Below are 26809 nucleotides of genomic sequence, written 5' to 3'. Positions count from 1 at the left end.
TGTTTTCTGATAACGTCGCCCAAAGGAAGCGTATACAAGGTAAATAAAATCGGTCCAAGCACAGAACCTTGTGGGACTCTGTGACCAACATCGGTGGGACTCTGTGATCAACATCGGTGGTCCTCGAGGATTCACCGTTTACAAGCACAAACTGGGATCGATCCGATAAATAGGATTTCAAGTGGGTATGAGAAGGTTTAATTACGGCTACCTTGAAGGACTGCGGTACATGTCCTGTCGAACAGAAAGATTCATAATATCCAGTAAAAACATGCGAATTAACGGAAAAACTTCCTTATGCAGCTTAATTGGAATGTGATCCAAGAGGCAGGTAGAAGAGTTAGATTTCGAAATTGTAGAAGTCAGTTGATCATGGTTGATGGAAGAGAAGCCATACAAGTAGGTATCAGGGCCCACTGCTGCCTCCAAGGTTCCTACATCCAAAAACGGATCGGCACTGGTTGGAGGAAGGAGACCATCAATTTTCTCTTTGATAGTCAGAATCTTATCATTAAAGAAGTTACAGCCTTTGTGACCTCATCCAGATTGTCAGAATCAGTCCTGAAAACATCCCAGTCTGTGCAGTCCAAACACGCCTGAAGACCGTCTAGCGCCTCGCTGGTCCACTTCTTGGATTCTCTCACCACAGGTTTGCAGAGCTTTAGTTTCTGCCTGTACGCAGGAATCAGGTGGACCATGACATGGTTGGAGTGTCCCAGTGCAGCACGAGGGACGGCGTGATAAGCCCTGCTTACTGTAGTGTAGCAGCGATCCAGCATGTTCTCCTCTCTAGTCGGGCATTTAATGAATTGTTTGAACTTAGGAAGTTCATGGCTGAGGTTTTCTTTGTTCAAGTCCCCGAGGAGAATAACCAAAAAGTCCGGGTTTGTCCGCTCCACACACGCTCCGAATCTGGTCGGCGAGTGTCCGCTGTGCCTCGTGCACGTTGCCCGCCGGCGGAATGTAAACACCGACCAGGATGAATAAAGCAAACTTACGGGGGGAGTAGAAGGGTTTGCAGTTGATGAGGAATGAAGAAAAGTTGGAAATAACTCCGCTGGAGTTGTTCCACGGATGTTCATAAGCTCATCTGTGGTGAAAGAGCTCCGGGAATGGCAACAGTAAATCAATTAACGACAAAAAGCAAAACAACAACAAAAAGCAAAGAGCACCGAAACACAGAGGCAGCCATCTGCGGCGCCATCTTACCAGAGAGAAGTTATTCTGACCTTTCAAGTTGGTCCCAGGAGGAATATTCTGGTAGTAGAATTTCAAAGGTTATCAGACAATGGTCCGAAAGGAGAGGGTTCTGTGGAAAGATTGTTAAATGTTCTATTACAATACCATACACAAGAACCAAGTCGAGCGTGTGGTTAAAACAATGAGTTGGTTTATTTACACTCTGACAGAAACCAATTGAATCCAGCAATGAGAGAAATGAAGTACCAAGGCTGTCATTATTGATATCCACATGACATCCCACTGTCAAAAAACAAAAATCAACCACTTGTTTGAAGTGATCCTGCTGATTATGTTGACCATTTGGCCCAATTTACAGTGCTTTTATGTCCCCAAGTGCTACGAGGTTTAGCAAAAGAAATGTATCTTATCCTTATCTTAATATTATGTTAGAAAATATTTTGCATTAGTTGTAGTTCTGGTGAGGAAATATACCTAGCAGTTGATAATACATACTAAAACTGCCAATGCCAAGACCTTTATATCAATGAGAACACAGTCTTTTTTTTCATTTAATTAATTAAATGTTTTAGTGCAAGTGACCACTGTAGATCAGTTCAAAACTACGGTAACGCCAGCCGTATTAATTTGATTGTCCATGGTCTTTTGGTTTATGTTTAGTCGGTTATGTTTTAGTTTGTATTTCCCTGCCTCTTATGTGTTCAGTTTACTTCTTGCCTTTATTATTGTGACATAATCAAAGATTTTGGGTGGATAGAAATGGACAGTGATTGGCAAACAAACCAAAACACAAGCCCAGACACCATGCAAATTCCAGAGAGGTGAGATGAAAATCACCCAGGCTATAATGTTAACAACTGTGAGCTATGAAATACACACCCATTTTAGGGAAAAAGTCTGAAAAAAGCATAACAAATCTGACAGTTCAAAAGATCTGGGATAATGAGAGAGCCACAAAGACAGAAAGAGAGGAAGGAAAACATTGGCTTGACTAACTACATCAAGTCATGTCATCTTTATGTCCGTGCATCAGTCAGTGCCACCCAACAAAAAACATACAGGGGGGTGGGGGGCAACCAAAGATATGACCTACAACAAAACACAAACCCGCCCTAAATTGTTCAAGCATAAGGGTTAGAAAGCTGGCCTTTCCCAGAGAACCTACATATTTTACCCGCCGAATGGTTTATGTAGTGGAAAAATGCGTACGGATGAAATAGAAAGAAGTGCTTAAAAGCAAACAATTAAAAGCAACTTTAGGACATCTTGAAGGCTGGCAATTACTGTACTTGAATATTTTGGGATAGGGGGGCTGGGCTGTAGGGCAGCATACAGACAAGTTGGCTTCGATAGAGGTGTGCTTGCCGCTGGCATAGCCCCATTCGGCTAAGCAGCATTAGGATGTCTCTGTGGAATGCCTTTGTCAGGATAGCATAAAAAAATGGGTGCGCACAAGAGTTTAGAGGATAGAAAAGCACCAGCAGCACCTATGGAAGAAAAACATCAGTCATTCTATTTTAAACAGAAAATGAATTTGACTGAAGCCTGAGAGTCCTACCTTGGAATCTGTGACAGTCATCAATGGTTGGTGGAAAGCCGCAGACAAGCCATAAAAGCAAATGGGAGCCAGACACAGGAAGTTGGTGAAAATTAAAACAGCCATCCGTTTGGCCATGCTGGTATCGGAAATGCTGGACTGGTGCTGGGGATTGTGCACCATGTAGTAGATGTGGAGGTAACATAAACATACCACCATGAAAGCTATAACGTTCACCAATAGCACAGAGACCACGTAAACCCGAGCAGCAGCGGTCTCAGTGTCCATGGGTAAGCAGATGCTCACTTTCTGGTAACTGCTCACACCAACCAATGGAAACATTGCCAGGAGCGCACACAGCAGCCAGCCAACGAGCATCAACACAGCTGCATGGCGTAACCTTATTTTCCGGTCTGCCCTCATTGCGTAGAAGATGGCATGCCAGCGCTGAAGACTGATTAAAGTTAGTGTGTACACAGATAGCTCGCTGGCAAACACTGATATTGTCCCTGCTAGATTGCAGCCACCTCCTGTTTGCCAGGCAATTGCATAGTGGTAATAATGGGAGCGTGTGTAGAGGTCAACCGACGCAACAAGCAGTAAGTATATCCCCATACAAAAGTCTGCAAATGCAAGATGACCCATCAGGAAACGGGTAACTGACATCTTCTGTTGGCTGGTCAGGAGTATGAACAACACCAGCAAGTTGGCCGAAATGGCCAACGGACTGACCACCCACACCAAAACCCTCAGGAAGCCTTGACTCATCACATCCTCACAGGGGTTCAGGGCATCTGGCAACGGTGTGCACAAGAGTCCATGGTTTTCTGTGTGAACTTCATCACACATTGCAAAGTCAAAACCTTCATTGGGATGCTCTGTAGGTAACTCCACGTAAAACAAACCCTCCTTTTGAGACTGTTCAGTTGGGCAAATGGGGTTGTTACAGTAATGAGTGTGGTTTCTGCTCTTAGCAGTTGGGAGACCAGAGCTGTTGTTCAGATGATGGTAGATTTTGTCGCCCAGATACCTCTGAGTAAAAGCTGCAGAGGATTCCTGCAGCTTTCCCTGAGCAGTCCGGGTCAGGTTGCAAATAACTGCTTCAGAGTTCCTTGAACAGATATGATACAGAATATTAATCAGAAAATGCACCACTTCAGGTGCTTGCAAATGTAGAAATATTGCACTACAGAGTTGCTAGACAAAATAAAAAACTGGGTGGAAAAACATTTTTCATGAACTTGTCACTTTGTCAATGATGTGTCAGATTTCACACTGCATATCAAAAAGAATACCAGCAGCAACTCCCTGGCAAACTACTAAGGCTCTTTTTTAATGTACATTACATTTACACATATCACTAATAGGTGCTAACAAGGTGCTGACAGAACAATCTGGATTACAAGGGAAGAACAAATGCAAGTATTTTAAGAAAGTTTCAATATCATAGAGTGTGTACAGACTATGTACATTGTCTGTCTGTATATTATAGGCTTTTATATATATATATATATATATATATATATATATATATATATATATATATACAGTATATATATATATATATGATGGTAAATGGACTTGCACAGCGTTTTTCTAGTCTTCTGACCACTCAAAGCGCTTGAACACTACATGACATCATTCACCCATTCACACCTATTCATACACTGATGACAGGACCTACCATACACAGTGGGACCATTCACACACTGTAGTCGCAGCTACAGGTGCAATGCTGGGGTTAAGTGTCTTGCCCAAGGACACATCCACATGCAGGTTAGCCGGGCCTGGGATCAAACCGCCAACCATCTGATTGGAAGACAACCGCGCTCCCCACTCACCCACAGTTGCCCCAATGATGAGGATAATGAGGTGGTGTTGGTGTTCAGGGAACAGCATCAGTACTTACATTCAAAGGTTCACACCCTAGGGAGTAGACTGAAAGAGGCAGTGGACAGCTCTCTCAATCGGGAAGAGGGGCTCAGGGCCCCCATTGTAACCATGGCAGAGGCAAGGGTCTGTCAACCAGGCTTCAAGAGGTGGACCAAACCATACTGACATGTTTGGAATGGATGGATATTGTCCAAAACCCTTGAACGTGCTATCTTTAACCAACTCTCCTCCTCCCCCTCTCATCCTGGACAGAAACTGTTTGTGCCCCTTTCAACCCGGCAGGAGGCTGAGGTCCTTCAGGACTAAAACCTCCAGCCACACTAACAGTTTCTTCCCTTCACTTGTAACTTGCTGTTTAGCTGGTGCACTTTATCTTTATTTTTAATTGTATCTTTATTTCTTAACTTACTAACCAAAAGCATATATTTTATTTTATTTTTATCTTATTGCTGCACTACGTTGTCTGTTGTCCATTATTGTACTGTCTTCTGTCATGCACCAACCGCCAAGTCAAATTAAATGTATGTCTGACACAGAGATGCTCACAAGTCTCTGAGCTCGAGTCCGAGTCGAGTCTGAAGTCTTTCGAGGACGAGTCTCAAGTCAAGTGCTTAGCTAAACATGTTTACTCACCTATCAGGGTGGGTTTTCAGATGCCTGGTAAAATTTGACGTGATTGAGCCAGAATCTTTTATGGAATGCCGCCTATTTTGCGGGGCATTGCGCGGCTCTTTTGTTGTCGTCTTGTTGGAAGGTTTTCAACCCAAAGCTCACGACGAATGACACAGCAGCGGCCGGTGCATTCGACATCTTTGACAGCAATTATTATCCTCGTGTGTGGCCGAGCGTGCCTAGCCAGCAATATCTGTCAATGTACGTGTAACGTGTTACGTAGGCAGGTAACGGAGGGAGGGGTATAGCGAGCTCATTGGATGTTTCCTAAAATTAAACATTGTTCACGAGCCCCAAAGCTCGAGTCCGAGTCGAGTCTGAAGTCTTTCGAGGACGATTCTCAAGTCACCGTGTGTGCGACTCGAGTCTGAGTCCTCATTCCACAGAGACTCCAAAGTCTCCAAAGGTTCCTGGGTCTAGTTGGATGGTACCACAAGTTTATTCCTCGACTGGCTGACATACTGGCCTCACTCAACACCAGAGGTGGGACAAAGTCATTGTTATGCAAGTCACAACTAAGTCTCAAGTCGTTGCCCTCGAGTCCCGAGTCAAGTCGAGTCAAAGATGAGGCAAGTCCCAAGTCGAGTCAAAAGTCAAAGCCACCAAGTCTCAAGTCGAGTCCAAAGTCTTACCATTTTAGTTTCGAGTCATTTCAAGTCATCTTATTATAGTGGGGACGGGGGAACCCTGGGTGATGGTGCGCTGCCTCACAGACCTAGACTACGAAGGGAAGGGTAATGGCGGATCGACTGTGACTGTGTTATAGTACTGTAACGCTCACCCCAATGCTGCAGCGTAAATAAGGAGACGATGACTGGCTTGCAACTCCGGTGCATTTATTTATATAAAACAACTCAACTTCGGTCACTGTTGGCCGTCACCACGCCGAACGAACACTTCCGCATACACGGCCCCCCAAAACTTGGGTTGTCTCGCGTAACTACAGCTGGTAACAGAGCATAACGTGAACACATGCAACATCTGCATAACTGATTAACTAATAACATTAACTCAGCTCATTACAGTACTTTAAAACGGACGTTGACATAATGTTGGCGAGGATTTCCATCGGAGTATGAATCCGGGTTCAAAAATCCCGATTTTTGTAACCATGAACGAGCTGTCTCGTTGATACGGTCAAATGGACTGCAGTGATTGGGTGTCGTGCAGGCAGCGCGCGCTCTCTGCATACAGGTGGCGCACATTTTTTTGACAGATGCAGATAAACAGAGCGGCGCGGCCGTGTGAAAATGTTTTCCCCCAGTTTTCAAGGGAAGGACCAAGTCTTCTCGAGTCGAAAGGCTCGAGTCCAAGTGAAGTCACGAGTCATCGATGTTAAAGTCCAAGTCGAGTTGCAAGTCTTTGTACGTTTTGTCGAGTCGAGTCTCAAGTCATCAAATTCATGACTCGAGTCTGACTCGAGTCCAAGTCACATGACTCGAGTCCACACCTCTGCTCAACACCCTGAAGAAAATAGGCGTATCTAGGGAATCATTGGGTATCGTGGACCGCACACTGTCAGGCTGCCTTCATCACCTGTGCTGGCTCAGCCGAGACCCCACCTTCCTTTAAGTTCATTGTTACTCTAGTGATGTCGGTCTTAGGGCCATTCTGATGCAGGCCATTGATGGAGACGAAAAGGTCGTCGCCTTTGCATCAAGAGCCCTCCAGAGTGCTGAATTGAGATATTCCACCTCTGAACTGGAATGCCTGGCAGTTGTGTGGGCATTGGAGAAGTGGAGAAATTTGCTGAAAAGGGGATGTATTTATATGATGGTGTTGTCCCTGCAGTGGTCTTGCCGCGCACCTGGCATACTACTTGCAATATTTTAATCATTTATTTCATAATAATTGAATGGATTTTACATATTTTACGTTAATTCTGTGCACATCACATCCATTGTAGTCTGTCCATCCCGGGAGAGGGATCACTCCTCTGATGTTCTCCCTAAGGTTTCTTCCCTTTTGTCCCCATTGAAGGGTTTTTCATTTTTGGGGGGAGAATTTCCAGTGCCGATGTGAGGGTTTCATTACAGAGAGACACATGTTGCATGTGTAACATCACAGTGCTCGTTCCAGGGGGATGCAACTGTTCCAAATGTATGTCCCGGCACACTGGAAGGTGGACTCTGCGGATGCAGACATTCTCTTTCCATTATAAGAAGGGTTGTTGTAATGTTGTTCCTGATGCGCTGTACCGTGCACCACCTTCACCATAAGAAGGTAGTGTGTGTGTGGCTGTCCCAAAACCCGCTAGTCGGAAGTCCTCAGTTCCCTACAGGATATTGAAGAAGCTCAGCGGACAGATGCTGTATGCCGAGAGATATTCCAAACTGTTTGCCAGCCCACACCTGGGCATATTCACCACTAACTTCAACAAGGACTGTTGTATCGGTGCATACTCTCAAGATAGAGGATTCAACTATCAGTTAGTTGTTGCGGCACATGTGTTATTGCCCTACTTCAACAATAGCCCATTTGGAGGGCGCTTAAGGAGGATGAAGAAGCTCTTGAAGATCCTCGAGGTGGCATGGTGGCCAACAGTCCTCAAGGATGTTTGGGGTCCCATAGCAGCTCTTACATCAAGCTCTAACATCAAGCCAGCTGTAGAAGACTAGTTAGCTCCAGAAGACTGAAGTCAGTGAGCCTGTGGATATGTGTGGACTTCATGGAGCCCTTCCCTCTCAGCAAGGCCTGGAATTCGATCATCCTGATACTAGTGGTGGACTACTGCAAAAAGTGGGCTTTTTGCTTTGAAGAATGCCTAAACGCCAAAGGTCTGTCAGATCCTGAAAAATGACATCTTCAATCACTCGTACCAGCATATTTGGTCTCGGATTCGGGACCCCAATTCACAATCCACTTAATGTCTAGCATGTGTGAGACCTGGATAACAGCGCAAAAGCTCACGATGGCGTACCACGGCCTGAGTTCTGCTATCAACAAAGCGGTACATGAGACTACTGGGGTGACCGTGGCCTGTAAAGGGCTCGCTAGAGCGTGTTGTGCACCCAACACAGCCACATACAACATGCTACACACACTCACCCAAATGTTGAGGGTGGTCGAAAGACATGTTGGTGTGGCCAAAGCCAGACAAGCCAGGTACTATAATGCCCGCCTCAGATGTACACTTTGGGGTAGAGAAGAAATTAGGTCCTACTACTGTGATGAATGGTTAGCTGGTAAGATGAAGGGGTGAATTGCAATTGCGATTGTGGTCTTGGGGGTCCACAAACCACCCCAGGAAGAATGAAATAGAAACAGAGCGGCAGGGCAGCGTGCCATCATTCTCGTCATGCTTTCTGCCCGTCGCGGAGCTTCGCTCACCAATTTTGGGGGGGGGCATTGATGTTATAGTTTGGACAATTAGGGACTGTTAGGAGCTAGGGATTACAACACTTCTGGGGAGTTTCATTATGTGTGTTATATAATTTATTTAGTTGCTTTTATTGCATTTCATTCAGCAATAAAATCCAGATTCTCAACTGAGTATTTGGTTTTGTGTGTTTTTTGTTCCCTGTGCCATAGGTCTGGTTAAAATTTGTAACAGTAAACCATGGCAGCGATTTAAGTGATATTAACAACTGCTCCAGCTAGTCCCTTTTAATTTAGCATTGTGCTTTTTTCCTTAAACCACAGGGTGAATTGTTACACTATATATCATGCTCCGGAGGTGAAGCAAATCTTCCTAAATTAGTTCAGCTTATGCCGCTCAGTTCAACTTATGTGAACATTGAGGACCTGGCCTAAGTTGAAAGCAGCTGTCAAAATGAATGTGTAATCAGGTTCTGTGAGCAACGGACTTTCAAAATAACCATACATTTGAAGAACTGCGCTAATGTGGGATAAAGCAATAATTATTGTTTAATTAATGTGGTGGCAGGGTGTGGTTAACTCAGCTGCAGGGGGGAGAGCGGGGGAGTGGTTCAGGGAACGGTGCCCGGGAGGTAATTAGCGCAGCTGGCTAACATGACGATGATGATTTGTACCCCCTTAAAAACAGTAAACAGGACCCTGAGGGGAGGATCGAAGCAGGTGCTCAGGGGCCAGGCCGAGGAGCGGAGCGACGATGCGAACCTGCTGAACAATAATAATAATAAAAATACAGTTCCCTATCAGGGAACTCGAGCTGCGTAAAGCGCTGTGGGACCGCCCCTGCGTGACCGCGTCATGAAGCACGTGTGAAAATTAACCAATGGCGAGCTGGGACGCCGGACCAGGGCGCTACAAAGGGACCCGAAGGGCAGGACCATTCATCTAGTGCGTGTGAAGTTTTTTCCACTTAGATAGAAATGGCTGAGCGGTTTGTCCAGTGTGTTCCCCCTTGCACCCGATTCATTACAGGCAGAGACTCACACAACCTGTGTGTTGTTTGCTTAGGCATGGAGCACGCCCAGCTAGCCCTTGAGGGGGCTTCGAGCTTCGGCTCGTGCCAAGGTGGAGCCCCGGTTGCCTTCCTGGGGATCACAAATGAATCTCATGGAGGATTCCGGGAGGGCTGATGCCTTATCCCGGCCCTTTACCATGGGATCCAGGCGCTCATTTCCGGAAGCGGAGGCACGCTCCGCGGCTTCCTCCACCCCGGACGAGACGCCGCTCTCACGTTTTTCCGGCTCCGAGGAGCTGGACGTGGTGAGCGTAGAGGCAGCGGAGGCTGACGCCGAGGCGGCTCATTCCCCCGCTGCTGCAAAAGAATTGCTGGAGGTCCTCACCCGAGCCGCTGACAGATTACATATCAGCTGGCCGGCGGATGAGCAGCAGCCTTCTGCTCCCGGTAGACTGCAGAAGCGGTTTTTACCTTCCCGCAGAGTGCCTCCATGCCGCCGCCTGCCGTTCTTCCCAGACGTCCACACTGAGGTGTCGGCGTCCTGGAGTAGGCCAGTGTCTGCTCGCGTGTACAACCCGCGTACGGCATTGTACTCGTCTTTAGCTGAGGCTAAGCGACATGGCTACGGAAGGATGCCGGCCGCGGAGGGGGCCCTGGCGAGCCATGTTTCCCCCGCGGCCGTGTCGTTGAGGACACCGGTACTGCCCACCAAGCCTTCGAGGACTACCTCGGTTCTGGTGGGCAGGGCTTACTCGGTGGCGGGGCAAGCGGCGTGCTGCCTGCATACGATACTTATCCAGGCGTATCAGGCAGAGCTGCTGGCCGACGTGGCCGAGGGGACGGATCTAACGCAGGAGGCAGTACATGAGCTGAGGCACACGGCTGAACTCGCGTTAAGAGCCACGAAGGAGACGGCGAAGTCCGTCGGCCGCTCCATGGCAGCCATGGTGGCTACGGAGCGGCCCCTTTTGCTGAGCCACTCCGCACTGCAGGAGAGGGACAAGTCCTTTCTCCTGGATGCCCCTCTCTCCCCCACTACCCTCTTTGGAGGTGCCATTGGGGATGTGGCGGATAAACTCCGCGCCGAGAGGTGGCAGGCGGAGGCCCTCGATTCTTTCGTTCCCCGACGACGGCGCAAGCTCTCACCACCTGGTGCAGCCGGAGAGCGTTGCGCTGCGCGCACCCCCCCGCCGAGGCCGGGCCGCAGCACGGCACGCTCAGACGAGGCTCTCTCGCGGCCGGACTGGTCTGAGGACGGCCGCCGCGGAGAGGACTTCGTCCAATAGGCCCTGACACCATAGAGGTCAGGGCCCGGAGAGTGACCCCCACTGGAGGTGGTAGGGTGCCACCGCACTCTCCGGGAGTTGGTCCGTTGTCCCCGCCGCCGCTTCGGGGCACGACCGGGTCCAGCGAGTGTGAGCCCGAGGGCCGTTCGTCCCCTCTAAGGAGGGTTCCGGCTCTACTACATCAGCACTTCCCTGCCAGTACGCTGTTACAGGGCGCAGTGTCTGTAGACCCGGGACTTCCAGAGACCGGCCCCGAGGGGCCGGAGCCCCTGAGAAACTTTTTGGGTGAGTGGCGAGCCCTCCCCAACGTATCTCAGTGGGTCCTGCACACAATCGATGTCGGCTACGCCATCCAGTTTTGTTGTGCTCGCTCATATCAACCGTCTTGGGCTGAGACTCAACACCAGGAAAAGCGTGCTGTCCCCAGCACGTAGGACCACTTTCCTGGGCGTAATTTGGGATTCGACCACAATGCGGGCACACCTGTCTCCCGCTCGGGTAGTTTCGATCCTCTCTGCTGTTCAGCAGGCTAGGCTAGGCCACTCACTGTGAAACAGTTTCAGAGACTATTAGGTCTCCTGGCAGCGGCATCCAATGTGATCCCTCGCGGCCTGTTACACTTGAGACCGTTGCAGTGGTGGCTCAAGACCAAGGGATTCTCCCCAAGGGGGAACCAGCACCGCCTGATCAAAGTCACTCGGCGCTGCCTGAGGGCCTTGGTCATATGGAGGCACACTGGGTTTCTAGCCCAAGGGCCCGTTTTAGGGGCGATCTGTCACCGGGTCATCCTCACGACAGACGCTTCCCTCACGGGCTGGGGTGCGATCATGAGCCTCGGGGCTGTGGCAGCATCATATCCGGTCCTGGCACATAAACCAGCTGGAGATGCTGGCGGTGTTTCAGGCGCTGAAACACTTCCGCCCAGCCCTGACGGACCAGCATGTGCTTGTAAAAAATAAGACCCAAGATATTATCCCAATTTTCAATGGTCAATTACAAAAATATCTTTGACATTAGAGGTATACGTTTTGATGCACATTGATATTACATTAGAAGTGATCATCGTTTTTGTATGGTTGCATGGAGAGGCTGCTGGCACTCTCTAGGTAGATGTTTGAGGGCTTTCGCATTGTTGATAAAGTGCCCAGCAATGGTTGCTGTAAGTATCTAAATACATACACAATACTGTGGGCCGGATAGCAGTTTCGTATGTAAATTGGGGATGGAAAGAATTACAGTAGAAATTATTTCCTTACACTTCAATTTCTCGTACTTACCCACTCCATCTTTTCAACATTTTGAGACCACAACAATGGCTTGGGAATGTCAATTCGGCACTTTGCAGATGAAGAAAGGCCTTAAAAGGGGGCAGTTCTTTGAGGGCCCAAGTGTTTTTAGCTTGGAGCTTTTCAATGGTCTCCATACCCATTGAAGGAAGAGAGCTAACTTTGGTTTCTGAAAGGTCCCTGAAAAGACAAAAAGTTCAGATTATTTATTTGGAAACAAAGTAGGGGTACTCATGTATTCAAACCTCAGCATGAACCACAGTTCTTTTGGTGTTAGCATACTATTTTCCCTGAAAACACACATTTAGTTATTTGCTAGTATGTCCAAGAACAACCCTTATCCCTCTAGAAAATTCTCTACATTCACTCACAAGTGCGTTGGGCCGTGAATCACGCCATGAAATGCAAATTCATCTATTCGTTCCAGATCCACATTCCTGTGAAGATACCTGAAGAATAGATAAAAGATGAGGTGGAAAACGATGTGGCCCACTTATTTCTTTTTTGTACAAACATCTACAAAATTCTATATAACGTTCTTTTCAATTTATTTTCTTTAACACACTGATAGTTCAAAATCAGACAGCTATGTAAAACTCAAACACACTTTAAAAATTACATTTAAATATTGGTGAGGACATTTCTGTGTGTCACATGTTTTTAACTTATGTTTTTCTTATACTGAAACTACTCAAAATAACATACAGTTCCTCCAGTCTGCTCCCATTGAAGGCATATTGCTGGATCTCTTTCACACCATTGCTATTCAGCATACTAAAAAAGAAGGTGAAAAAGAGAATATCTCTGTAAACCTCCCGTTCAGTGCATTTTATCAAGTCAAAAATAAGTTACCGTAATAACTGTACCTAATAACAATATATAATAAGTTAACTGGAAAATAGAAACATACAAAGTTAGACTGACGGAAGAGATGAGTAGGAGAATGGAAACCATGTGTGAATTTAAGCTAATTAGCGTAATTTCAGGAGCAGCACAAGCCTATTCCGTCATACCGTTAATACCGCCCAACCCACTTTTCACACCCTGTTGACGCATTCTAAACCTTGGCCAAGGGCAGGTAACACACAATCGAAGGTTAGGAGCATAAGCACTAACAACCTAGCTAACCCCTGGCACCGGGATTCCGTCACACTTTCCCCTTCAAACGACGCTATTTTTCCACAATTGATGTTATAGGGGACGCTATGGCCAAGGTGGGGGGGGGGGGGGGGGCGCGGACGTTAAGAGACGGGTGGGGTAACACTCTGGGACCACGAGTGGTCACGCAAGCCCATCCTTCATTCTGACAACCTCCCAGTAGTTTGTCATGAACCGGGTATCCTCCTCCTTTCTTCTTTCCCCCTCTGGTCAGTAACACACTGTGGTGGTGGGGTGTGATTAGCTCAGCTGCAGAGGGGGGGGAACTCGGGGGAGGGGTTCAGGGAACGGTGCTGACCGCTAACGAGCACAGCTGAGGAGCAAGTGGTGGTGGAGCAGTGGGCCTCGTCGTGGGTCCAATACCACCGCCCGGCGACGTTGGAGGCCGGTGTCACCCTGGCGGAGGACCACCTGGCGGTTCACCCCGGCGGACTGAGCAACGGCGGATGCCCGCCCGCGTCACCGCAACCAGTCCCCACTCCGCGAAGGAGGACCCAGCAGCCGGATCACCAGCCCGTACCAGGGGGGCCGACCGTGCGGAACCGACCGAGCCCGGCACTCTTCCCGACCCGCCGAGAGCGCCCCAACCGCCAGGGCAGGAGTGTTGGAGGTGCGGGCAGCCCGGGCACTACCGGCGGGAATGCCCACTGATGGAGATGGGCCAGACGGTGAGGGTTGCCGGACCTCCAACACCCTCCCCCGGTCCGGAACGACGTACTGCGTTCCGGTAAGGATCCAGGGGGGTACATACCAGGCGATGGTGGATTCGGGCTGCACGCAGTCCATGATCCACCAGAGGCTGGTTCGACCCGGGGCATTGGTGGAAGCATCGCGGGTGTGTATTAAGTGTGTGCATGGGGATGTTCACGACTACCCAGTGGTACCGGTAGAGATTAGGTTTGGGGGTAAAAAGCATAAAATAAAGGTTGCGGTTAGCTCCCGCCTTACGCACCCCCTAATCTTGGGGACGGACTGGTCAGGGTTTCATAAGTTAGCGGGGCAGTGTGCGGGGGTGTGTTCACGATCAGCAGGGACATGCGGGATGTGTGCGGTGCTCAGTCGTGACGCGAGGTTGTCGGACACTGCAGACAGGGACGGGGAACCGACGGAGCCTCCTACTGAGACTCCGCTGGCTCCCGAATTACGCTCCATGGAAGATTTTCCACTGGAACAGTCTTGTGATGATACTCTACGCTTTGCCTTCGACCAGGTGATACGTATTGATGGTCACATGGTGCGCCCTGACACGGCATTATCATACCCGCACTTTTCATTGATCAGGGACAGGTTATACAGAGTGAGTCGTGACACTCGTACAGGTCAGGAGAACACCCAGTTGGTAATACCGAAAATCCGTCGGGAAATAATTTTCCAGGCGGTTCACTATAACCCGATGGCGGGCCACATGCGTAGTGACAAAACTATGGACCGGATAACGGCCCGATTTTACTGGCCAGGCATTTGGGCGGATGTGCGCCGATGGTGCGCGTCCTGCCCGCAGTGTCAGCTGGTGAACCAGCCGGCCATTCCGAGAGCGCCGTTGCGACCGCTCCCGTTAATGGAGGTGCCGTTCGAGCGCTTGGGTATGGATCTCATTGGGCCGTTTCGCCGGAGTGCACGGGGATATAGCTTTGTGCTAGTTCTGGTGGATTACGCAACACGATATCCCGAGGCAGTGCCATTGCGCAACATCTCCGCGAGGAGTGTTGCGCAGGCGCTGTTTCAGGTCATCTCCCGAGTCGGAATCCCGAAAGAGATTCTGACTGACCAGGGCACCTCGTTCATGTCACGTACACTGCGGGAACTTTACGAATTACTGGGAGTTAAGTCTATTCGGACCAGCGTCTATCACCCCCAGACCGACGGGCTGGTGGAGCCGCTGAATAAAACCTTAAAATCCATGATTCGTAAATTCATTCACGACGATGAAAGTCATTGGGATAAATGGCTTGATCATCTGTTGTTTGCAGTACGGGAGGTGCCCCAGGCCTCCACGGGATTTTCTCCCTTTTAGCTGCTGTTTGGCAGGAAACCACGGGGGGTGCTCGACCTGCTTAAGGAACACTGGGAGGAGGGTCCGAGCCCCGGTAAGAACGAGATTCAATACGTCCTGGACCTGCGAGCCAAACTCCACACACTGGGTGAGTTGTCACGTGAGAATTTGCTGTGTCTCCTGTGTTTTAATATCAGTGAGCAGGACTGGAGGAGGTGTTCTGAACCCGACGCTCAGGGGCGAGGCCGAGGAGCGAGCGACCACCTGAAACACTACAACAATAAAAACGAACGTACCAAATTGCCTGGTGTCCGTGTGTCAATCCTGTGGGAATCTGCGGAGAGGAGTCGCCTCTGCTACACACACGCTCATTCATTCTCTGCTTCTCATTATCTCATCTTATCATCTTCTCTTCCCCTCACCTGTTCCTGCTTTAGACTTCTTATTTCTAGTGTGCCTCGCCCCTTTGTTCTCTGCCAGAGTATTACCTATGCACATCATGTACCAGTTTGCTGTCCCTTGCCCTGTTGGGTATGTGTGGAACCAGAATTGTCTTGTGCAACCTGCTGTTGCTTTACCTAGGCTCCTGCTGATGTGAGTTGTCAGCCGTCTGGTGCGCTCCCCATCGGCCTGGACCTCGCTCGCTGCACTCACCGGGATTCCCTGTTGCTGGCCAAACGCCTGTGTTTTCCGTTACCCGTTTCTGTTTAAGATCGCCCTGTGGCAGCCTAAGTCCTGTTTTTGCCTGGGCCTTCCTCAGTTGATTAAAAAAGACTCTACCATCCTTTGCGTTTGGGTCCTCTCTCCTGCATCTCCATAACATAGTTGACATAAAAACATGGACACTCCAGCCGCACACTCCGAAGCACAATCCTCACCTTCAACACACAATGCTACACTTGTATATGCAACTTCCTATCCTGTCCTGTCTTCCTATCCTGACACCATGACATCTGTAGTATTGTTCATGTTATTCGTTGTTACTGGATTGACGTGTAGGATTAACCAATAGGAGGGGGGAGTGACTGTGGGGTACGGGGGGAGTTGGACAGAGCAGGTTTATGGCAATAAAGATGTCAACCTTACTACACAGTCTGTCTCACGCGCATTATTAAGCGATTAAGAAGTGCTGTGTAGCTAAGGCAGGACATGTGAAAGTTTTACTGCTGTAGGGATGTAGGTGAAAGTTTGCAAAGTGTTCGGTGAAGTTTGATGAGTGATGACGAGCAGGACTGGGAAGCAGCTAGCCTTCGCATGGCGGCTAACCCTCCCAGCGCTACGTTTAACATCCAGCCACCGGAGGCCTTTGATTTTTCCAAGCCGAACGACTGGACGAAATGGATTCAGGAAGTTTGAGTGTTTCCGTCAGGCAAGTAACCTGTCTGCAAGCTCCGAAGTCAACCAGGTGAATACCTTGATATACTCACGCACATTATTAAGCGAATACGACAACATCTACAAACAAAAAACAAAAACTAACAAATCAGGGTAACCTACCATTGTATTTAAATTAAGACAGAGTCACCCTCGCGTCCATTCGAGACCCTCTCGACAAAAATCCCAGAGCCGATGATCTCAGAATCCGGGGAAGTAGCTACCAGATTCTTGTTCAACCAGTACTTCCACCACATTATCTTCTCATCTGGCATTTCTCCAACCTCGGCCAGTTGACAAAGTTCCCCAAAACCGATCTGACCGCCTAAACAGAATCCACTTACAATCCTATCGCTCACATCTCACAAAACGCATTTAGTTGGTGGCGTGGTCGTTGCTAGTGAAAACAGATCATGAGTAGTGTAAATGTCAGTTAGTGATTATTTACTTGAATTTAGTAAATGTTTTGTGAAGGGTTAGAATAGAATATAATAATCGCTGGTGATGTGAGGTGAGGAATGGTCGGTTGGTGAAGCGGGTGGGCCGTTATTGGATTAGTTATGAATACTCTTTGCACGTTAATTAAGAAATAAAGCTTTGTTTAAAGATTATCCTCAAAATCAGAGTAAAGAACTTACATGATGTCTGTTACATTTCTGTTTCTTTCCCATTTTTTAAAAAATAAAACATATTTTTTCATTCTTCACTTATTTATATTTTTTGATACTTGCGGTATAATATTTTTTGTTTCAGAATTAAATCATATTTTCAAGTTTCAGATTTTTTTTTCACTTCCAGAATTTTGGCCCTGATCTGGCATAGGGGTCATGGCATCAACTGAGAGGGGCTTTAGTTGACGCTGTCATGCATTTCTGTGACCATCAGCAGCTGCTTGCACACGCTTAGGCAGTGTTTCCTGTGTGTACCAGGAGAGTGTATTTTGGAATATGACGATGAATGCAAGCCGGTAAAGCAGGTAAAGAAAAACAAGTCTGTGTGTGTGTGTGTGTGTGTGTGTGAATATTCTCATGACAAGACTGTCAAATTAAATGCAGCTCAAGACCAGCTGTATGAAGCAGATCAAAAAATATTTGCTGAAGGATTCAAAGCGTGAAGAGTCTACGAGAATTGATAGACTGTATACATCCATGTGGACAAATAAAATAAATAACTTTTAGAGAAATAAGTTCAGGTCAAAAGGTGAGATCAAATGTGTAATCTATAATACAAATTATGCTGAATGATGACGGATTTGATTGAACAAAATACCCGTCACATTCAATTACTGTATATTACAGCTGTAAAGTATAACAATTATTTAAAATGTATCAAATACATAATTTGTTTAAATTAGATTTGTAAAATTCTTCTTATTCCAGTACCATGCCACCCACAACCGGCCCCCAAACAGCAATTGTTTAGTTGTAGTTTAGGAATTGTAGCTACGCACAGTTCACATGTTGTAACACAGAGGTCTAAAAATAGAGAGTATCTCAAAAGGGTAGTTTAGCAGCTATTGTAGTAACCAAGCACTATTTCCAAATTCAATTCATTTTATTTTGTATAGCCCAAAATCACAAATTACAAATTTGCCTCACAGGGCTTTACAGTATGTACACCTGCAACATCCTCTGTCCTGAAACCCTCACATCGTCACAGGCCCTTACTCCTTACATCTTTATTTTCTGTATTAATTTTAACAACCAGCAAGTCGAGCCAAACTTCTCTTTGATAGGGTTTTCTATTGAACTTGACTATGGAGCAAAGGGATTTCTGCAAGAGATTATTGTCATTGTCATTCCATGTTGATGTTGGGGGAGATTAGGAGATGAAAGAAGAAATGCCATTTTTCTCTGTCAAAAATATACCATTTTGAACTCTAGCATTAGCCTTATAGCAGACTCATCTTCAGAGGCTTGAACCTTTATACATCCTTTTATTATTTCATAAATTTGTTGCAATAACTTTTTGCTTTGAGTGAGTACATGATGTTACCCTTCAGTCTGACTTTACATTCTCATAAATTATTTATTTAAAATGTATTTAAAAAGTAATTGTAAGTAAGTAATGAATATAAGATAAGATGCCTAGAGATAAGATCAGTAAAGCAGATTAATTTTGGGAAATGTTCTAAATTAGAGAATTTATATTTTAATTCCTGTGGTTCAGTTACAATACGTTACATTTGAGTCATTGTTTCAACTATAGATTATACTTACATGGTCAAAGCATTCTCAGATATTCCATTGAAAGAATTAGCAGGTATAAATTCTAAGAAGACATTCTCCACTATCTCCCTGTCAGAAAGGCATGAATATGACATTTATAGAAATTCATAGTTTAGAAAACAATTGATATTACAGTTAAAATAGTACATACAAAATAAAATCATCTTTGCTGGACTGAATATATTGTAGTCCAGGAAAGGAGGTGAGACCTGTGTTGGTGATCCCACTGTATTGAAAGAAATCTCAGTCAACAGCCAGTTAATGATGAATTGGGAACAAAGATAATTTCACAATATTTCTCAATTCTACTATGAGAAAATGGTGATGTACAATGATAACAAATGGTAAAAGTGAATTTGTACTTACAGGTACTTTAAATTAGGAAGATTTTTAAATGCCTCTTGGTCGATGTATGACAGTGTTTTGATACCAGTTAGTTGTCTGTGGAACACACAAGATACGGACGCGCACACAGAGACATTTCTTAATTCAAAATTTGCTTTGTAAAGAGGAAGGGCTAATCATAATTTGTTATGAAGTTTTTTCAATACATATTTATCTCCTCACCACATACAATGTCATATATATATATATATATATCTATATAATATATATCTTCTGCCTTATATGTGAGTGTAACCATGATGGTGATGCAATGTTTTGGCATTAAGAATACAATTTTCCTTCCTACCAGAAGAAAGCATTGAATCTCTTAAAAGAAGTTGTATTGGCATCATGCTGTATTGGCATCATGCTGCCAATACAACTGCCTAAAAAAATGAAGCCAACGTTGAAGTGCATAAAACGTCAGTTGTAGTTTGGGTTGCGGAGGCAACAGTTCCAGCATGCCACTCCAAACTTCCCATTCCTCGGCCACATCTACCAGCTCTGACTGGGGGGATCTGCATGCATTGAAGATAAAGTCTCTGCACCCAGTCCAGGGTCTATGCCAGATTGTCCTACCAGATGACTGTGACCATAGAAGAGGTTTTGGGGGTGGTGGAGCAGGTTGGATACCACAACCTGTCCTTTGCTTACCCCGACGCTGATCGCCGTGTCCTGTGTTTCGCCATTATTGAGCTGTGGAGGTTTAGTAAGTTTGCTATTGGATTAAAAACAGTGATTCTGCGATGTAAAGATCACACGTTTCACGTCTCCGAGGGAGACTATTTAAGATTTCCAGTCACCAATAATTTAGCCTTGACTCTTGGGAAAATCTCACTGTGTTAGGTAGCTGGTGCCACAAGGTCCTGGACTCAAAAGCAGGCTCAAGACGAGGTCAAGGCATGGGTTTGGTACATGGGTAGTCAGACAGAGCAGGCGGACTAATCCAAATCGGCAGGGAAAGATTCGCGGGTAGGCAAACTCAAGAAAATCACTGGTAAGCTTATGGAACAATAGAGACAAACTGGCACAGAACAAGCTGTTGACACAGACTAAATACACAGGGGAACAACAAGATAAAAAGGGCGGGGCTTGCAATCACTGAGGGAGGCGGCACACGCAAAGGGAGGTGTCTGAATTGAGCAGCCTTGAAGGCAGGGTAAATGACAGAAAACACAACAGAAGACAAACAGTGACCTTACACCCCAGTCTGGGTGTTACACACTGCTCGGACACCACCAAGAAGCCTGATGGAGGACACCCAGAGAGCTCTGGTAGACTTTTCTGGTCTACCAGAAAAGTCCGGTATTGATCCACAGAGCAAGGTCTCCGTGAAGCACAAAAAGGGGGATGTAGAAAAGTCTCTGTCTCTCCTCACCAGCAGCTGAAGTTCGTCTAGTTTGTTGCTCAGTGAGCGCTCATTGGAGAGCAGCGTTGTGCGAGAACCATGCTGCAGAGTCGCACTAACGAGCCAAGCGGCTGATCCATTGACAGGGTTTATAAAAGGAGAACATATATTTTCTGCTGTATATTGGGGGGACAGATTGGTAGAATGCGTGGTTAGGCCCTTGCTGGGAGTTGAACCTGGACGCTACCAGACTTTCTACAGCTCCTTACTGCAGATATGAAAGATCACACGCACCATATCCAAGGTTCCTGGAATAAGGCTGTTTGAGGAACCTCTGTTCTTATACAACTTTCCCAGGATTAAACTCTGCAATCCACCGGCCTGCGAGCAAGTTGAGAGACACTGGTTTGCAGCAAACTAGGCCATCTGATAAGGATGATGGCGACATAGGTGGATACACTCAGGGATAGGAGACACATCCTCTACATCAGGCTGATTAACAGATTTGTGGAGGAGATCTGTGCCGCCCTGTCATACAAACAGTTCAGCATGACCTGTGTGACCAGTGGTCCGATGGTTTGAGTACCGTTTCCCTCTGTGTCCATCTATCAAACTGAGAGGGAGAAGGGACGGGTCGCAAAATGGTAACTAAAAGAAGCTTCAGTGGACTGGCAGTTAATGTCAGGGGCTCTGTTGGGCTCGAGAGCCAGCGATTATTCCTCTTCAGCCATACAAAAGGCAGGCCTCAGTAGCTCGAGACAGTCTCTCTTCTGTATTTTCTGGTTAGGTTAAAAAGGCTCCTGATTGCTTGATTGATTCAATCCACCTGTGAGGGACAGTCAGAGACCCCTGGGTGGGGAGGAGTTCCCTCTGGTGTAGTACCACCCATCCAACGCCTTTGCCTCTTGATTGTCTTTGTTTGGCTGTACCATGTGGGGCACTGCTCACCGGCTGGGCCATCACAGGGGGAGCTGTTTGTTAGTTTGTGATGATGGGTTTTTATTTTCTTCTGTGCCTGAAAGAGTTGTTTCAGAAGGAACCGATGAAACAATTGTTTTTGTGTCTTCCTGGAGCAATAAACAGACTTTGAAAACTTAAACTCAAAACTCTCCCTCTACCCGATTGGAGGTTTAGAAATTGCATCAGACTGGTGATAATGACTCGAGCCAACATTAGTGGAAAACCAGTCAAAGAGATCCTGAGACAAAAAAGAAGTACTGTTCGACTAAGCATACAAAATGTAAAAATGGCTGTATGTGTTAATACACTGCTCAAATATAATTAAAGGAAGCCCCCCTAATCTATAATGTGGTCTGCTAAATTCATGCTTTAGAACAGGGGTGTCAAACTTTTTTTAGATTTGGGCCAGATACTGCCCACTTTGATCGCAACTTGGCCAGACCATTAAAAATCAAAGGGGTGGTGATCCGGCCGACAGGTTGACGAAGACAATGAAGAGAATGAATATTTATATTATTCATCAGAGACTTTTTTGCCCCCTGGATCGCCGTTTCTGCCACTTCAATTAAAGATATCGTAGCAGAAATGGGTCCAGCAGATTATCACTCTCTTTGACCCCGTCCCTCCACACCTGAAATCTGACTGGATGTTTAAACTGAAAATCTAATTGAGTCACTAAAAAAAGAGAAAAACAACATATGAAGGATCCTTATGTCAGTATGGAAAGTGGTTTACAGCATATTCAATGCAGATGATATGAATCATTTATATTGTAAGAGTACCGAGCAGCAAATATGATCATGATCATTGTGGTGGCGGGGTGTGGTTAGCTCAGCTGCAGAGGTAATTTTTTTCTGTAATTTTTTTTAGTTAGTATTGTTTTCAAAGTCAAATTTGATTACTGTTCTGATTCCATACAGAATGGATTCTGAAGTATTTAGAACTATTCATATTTTACACACTATTGTGACACAAGTTTAATTCTAAATGGATGGAAGTTTTAGCTCATGTCTTAAATCAATAATCCATGACAACTAAGTGAAAAGATATTGAGATTTTTTGCAAATGTATAAATAATTAAAAAGTGATTGGGCTTCCCCATCTTCTTCTTCTCCTCTTGCTCCTGGTTGCCGGGTGATTGAACACATCTGACTCTCATCAGTCTCCTCAGGCTACTGAGTAGTGGTGTCCCAATCCAGAGACCACATCCCTCACAGGAGGCAGCCGGTAAACGTCAGACGGGTCCTTAAGAGACAGTGAAGGCTAAACCCAGCGCTCTGCGAAACATGATGGTCTGGCCTACAGTGGATTTCCTGTTTGCGACGCCAGCTTAACCTCTGTAGTGTAATCACTATGATTGAATAATAAGAATTGTACTGCTTTCGTGACTAAATCTTCCATACGACAAAAACAAACCAAATGCTTTGCAGATCAACCTTCACCGCCATGCATGTATCACATCATTGTGCCCTTTGCTCGTACTAACATTCAGTCCAGGTTCTTGGAAGAATGCAGCAAAGTCGGCAATGACAACAGCTTGTCCCTTTAGACCTTCCTCTAAACTACTTCCGTCAAAATGATCATTATCAAAGAAAATGTAGCACAATGAATATAAACAGCAAACATGGCTATTGTTGTGGGAGACTCCAGTGTCGCACTATGAGTGTATGCACGGGAAGCATGCATTCAGTAATTAGAAAAAAGGCATTACTCAGCTTTAATAATGTAATGTTGTAGTATCATTCACACATTACCCTTTGTGAAATCTGACCTTGAGAAGTGGGCACAGCAATTGGCAGTGATACATAATAATTATGCCATGCGCAATCACAATCCATTCTATGTAAATTCATCGACATGCGTATTCATTATGGCATTCTTGGGAGGCATCAGTGAAATTAAAACTACTCAAAGGCTACATACATGTGAGTGACCCTGGACAGGTTGTGGAAAGAATGCCTCTCAAGATATCGTATAGTATCATCGTCAGAGATGTATCTAGAAAAAAACAGAAAATACAATCTGATATGCAGTGGTTGATATGATATTGATTCTGATGCAAGAACATTTCGTATATTTAAGAGAGTTTCATCACTTTCACCAAATTGAACTTTGGTAGCCCTCAGATGCTATCATATCATGAGATAAAAAGGCCTCTCGTCTGTCAGAAGCAACCGCGTGGTGACGTGACGTGATTTTTTTTTCCAATGGAAGGGATCTACCGGCACTGCGTTGGTGAACGACCAGGGGGGTATTGCACAAAAGTAGAATAAAGAAATCCGGGCTAAGTGATAATGCGCCACTTGACTTAGTGTGACCTGCTCATTGCGGATTAATCGGTTGCACGTTTGCCGAGTCGCGCTGAGAAGGAGGTGCTAAGTAGATCCAGGAGCACATATCTGGGATAAATGCACGTCCACGGCTTTCTTAAGTAGACCACAATATCAATCACAGATTTACTGATGCTGAAATGGAGAATACGCCGCGCGCAGCACATTTCTCACCCAGTGAGCAGCAACTTAAAATGAAATGTATGAGGAAGTGAAGCATATCATACGCAGAAAAGGAATACGGCAGCTGTAACTAAACAATGAGGAAAAGCAGACAATCGCGGATTGACTGAATGCGGAAGGATTTAGAAATATCTCCTTACAGGGAAAGTTGTACACTCTGTTTTAATTGCTTTAATATGATTGTTTCAAAACTGAGCAGAGGGAATTAAACCTCCTCTGGAAATGTATCTAAAAGACGAAGCCTAATTTTAAACCTTTATCCACAATGCGAGGATAAGTTTTACAACCATATACACAAATCTCTATGCTGTGTCCAGTTCTAAATATCTTTCTACAATTAATGTTCATACAGAACAAACATGACTGGACAGCAAAGATCTTGTCAAGATAAAATATAAAACCATTTTGCAGGCTGGTAAGTGCCTTAACAGAGGATGTTGCATGTGTACGGACTGTGGAAATCCTCTTTGGTGTAACACATTCTTCTGTGGCCAGGGAAGGTAATGAACATATGTGCCAAGGACTTCAGGGCCAAACACACACTTCGGACGGTACGGCAGATAGTGCCTTTATTTACAGTTTTGGTGAAATATTGTGAAATCGGTCCGTGAGGTAAAAGTTTCGGGCCACCGAACTAAACATCTGCAAAAGTAGAGTTTTAAACCAAACTGGTGAGAGCAATAGTGACAAGTGATGCATGTAAAATGAAAATAAATAAATAAACCCGAACGCATTCAGAGACCAACGGAATAACTGTTAGTTATTTTGTTTCAGGTCAAAGTGGCAGCTGATTTAACACATGAGGCTGCAGGATTCATTTTAGCCTGGCTCTTAGCCTGGTCTGGAGCAGGTTAGCTTCAAAGAATAAATGGCCGGGTTTAATTCAACCTGCTTTCGTACAACCAAGTCGGAGCTAAATTCCTCCAGGATAACCTGGATATCCCAACTTAATCCCTTATCCGGGTTTTGTGCAATAGCCCTCTGGTCCCCCTGGTTTAACGCTTGTGCTCACTCACATGAGTGCGACCCCCAGTGGACTTTTTAGGAATACTAAATACTACTTTTATAGAAATGCAATTTATGTCTTTCTGTAATTGATACCTGTGCTTTAGAAATATAAACCCTACTTCCATTCAGTGGATGTCCCTACTAAACATGCTCCAGTCATGGTTAATGACAAGTACAAAATCTGAGACAACTGCACGAGAGTCTCTGGAGCACAGCAAGACATCAACTGGTCCGTGTTTTTGTTCAAAGGGACAAAGTTTACTAGAAAAACAATCTGTCTCTCGTAAAATTGATTTGAGGTTAATCTGAATTCATTTGAAATTTGATATTGGATTCCACTGAAGATTAAGCAATAAAATTCACAGTCATCTTACATGAAGTCAATTGAATATTGCATAAAGAGAACCAATGCTGCCCATTTTTACAGTGGAGTAACTATTAGCTCAATTGTATATTATTTGTGAGTAGAGTAGAATTATGAAGCAAAGGAACAGAAAACCATTTTCGTTATTCATTTCATACCCACTAGAATTAACTTGGTATAAATGAGTGTACCATGGATGCAGCCAGTCATTTTAACAAAATCAATGACAGCAAAGTGTGTGTGTTTTTGTCTGTTTCATTTGCTAGTTTCAATATTTATTGAGGTTATAGTTTTGTTCTAGCACATTTAGCTGGTTTGAAAGTAAGGTGTATGGGAAAAAAAGAGAATCTTACATGTGAGCAATGTTGGCCAAGTTGGCAAATGCATTTGGAGGAAGAGAAGAAAGTTTGGTACCCACAAGCCAACTGAAACAGATACAAACCGTATTGTGATTCTTTGGTCAAAATGTACAAGCTAAAATAAGAGTTAAAAGATGTTGTTACTTACACCTCCTGTGTGCTGGAATGGAATACTGGCATGGCCTCAGCTCCAACACACGACACACTGTAGATCTCCCAGTCACACTTGCAATGAGTTGGACAATATTCCAGGAGAGTAACATCTAAAGTACTGAAAAAGAAAAAGAATAGATTCAGATCGGGCTTCATTGTAAAAGTGGTTATTCAGAAGTGGAGACTCCCACGATGTGAGCGAGGTTCAGAAAGAGGAAGACTGGGCTGTCTTGGATTTTTGCCAAAATTAGAAGTGTGCACTGGTACTTCCCTTCATGACCTTCAGAATAAAAAACCTACTTGATGAATGCATTTACATCAGTAACACAAATAATATCAGCAAATTAACATCTTATCCACCATAGGCTTTTGAGGAATAAAATAATATATACCGCATAGTCATTATTTAATGTATAAATTAATGATCAGTAGTAACTATGAGTTTTGTCCGACAATGCGGTTGTACTGAGAAACAGTAGAGCTGAAATCAAAAGGAAGCTACTGGTATACCAGTCTCATTGTACTGTCAAGGAATTTTGTCCCACGCTTTTTTAAGTCAGCCAAATTGGATGGTTTTCAAGCGCCACAGCCCACATTCGGATTTACGTCGGGACTTGGCTAGGCAAGTCCATCAACTATTGAGCCATTCAGATGTGGACATGTTGCTGTGTTTCAGATCATTGTCCTGCTGGAGAAATGCTCTTTAGCTTGAGCACTGAAGAGTGTAGGAATTCTCTTTTTATTAGTGGTGGGCATAGATTAA

General features: G+C 45.4%; 1 protein-coding gene across 1 annotated transcript; it reads right to left on the bottom strand.

The window, feature by feature from the left end:
* Positions 1-1368: 1368 nt before the first annotated feature.
* On the bottom strand, positions 1369-26255 carry LOC119226629 (thyrotropin receptor-like). The gene is made up of 11 exons (XM_037484779.2): positions 26042-26255; positions 25888-25959; positions 23573-23647; positions 19324-19398; positions 19109-19183; positions 18949-19026; positions 12910-12978; positions 12576-12653; positions 12196-12384; positions 2759-3848; positions 1369-2687 (listed from the first exon to the last, which is right to left on the bottom strand). The coding sequence occupies exons 1-11, from the start codon at positions 26200-26202 to the stop codon at positions 2481-2483; spliced, it is 2169 nt and encodes a 722-aa protein (XP_037340676.2). The 5' UTR covers positions 26203-26255; the 3' UTR covers positions 1369-2480.
* Between the last annotated feature and the right edge of the window lie 554 nt (positions 26256-26809).

This window comes from Pungitius pungitius, chromosome 18 (assembly GCF_949316345.1).
Source record: "Pungitius pungitius chromosome 18, fPunPun2.1, whole genome shotgun sequence".
NCBI classification, from domain to species: Eukaryota; Metazoa; Chordata; class Actinopteri; order Perciformes; family Gasterosteidae; genus Pungitius; species Pungitius pungitius.
The sequence above is the reverse complement of the archived record's forward strand: the minus strand, read 5'-3'. Positions and strand labels throughout refer to the sequence as shown.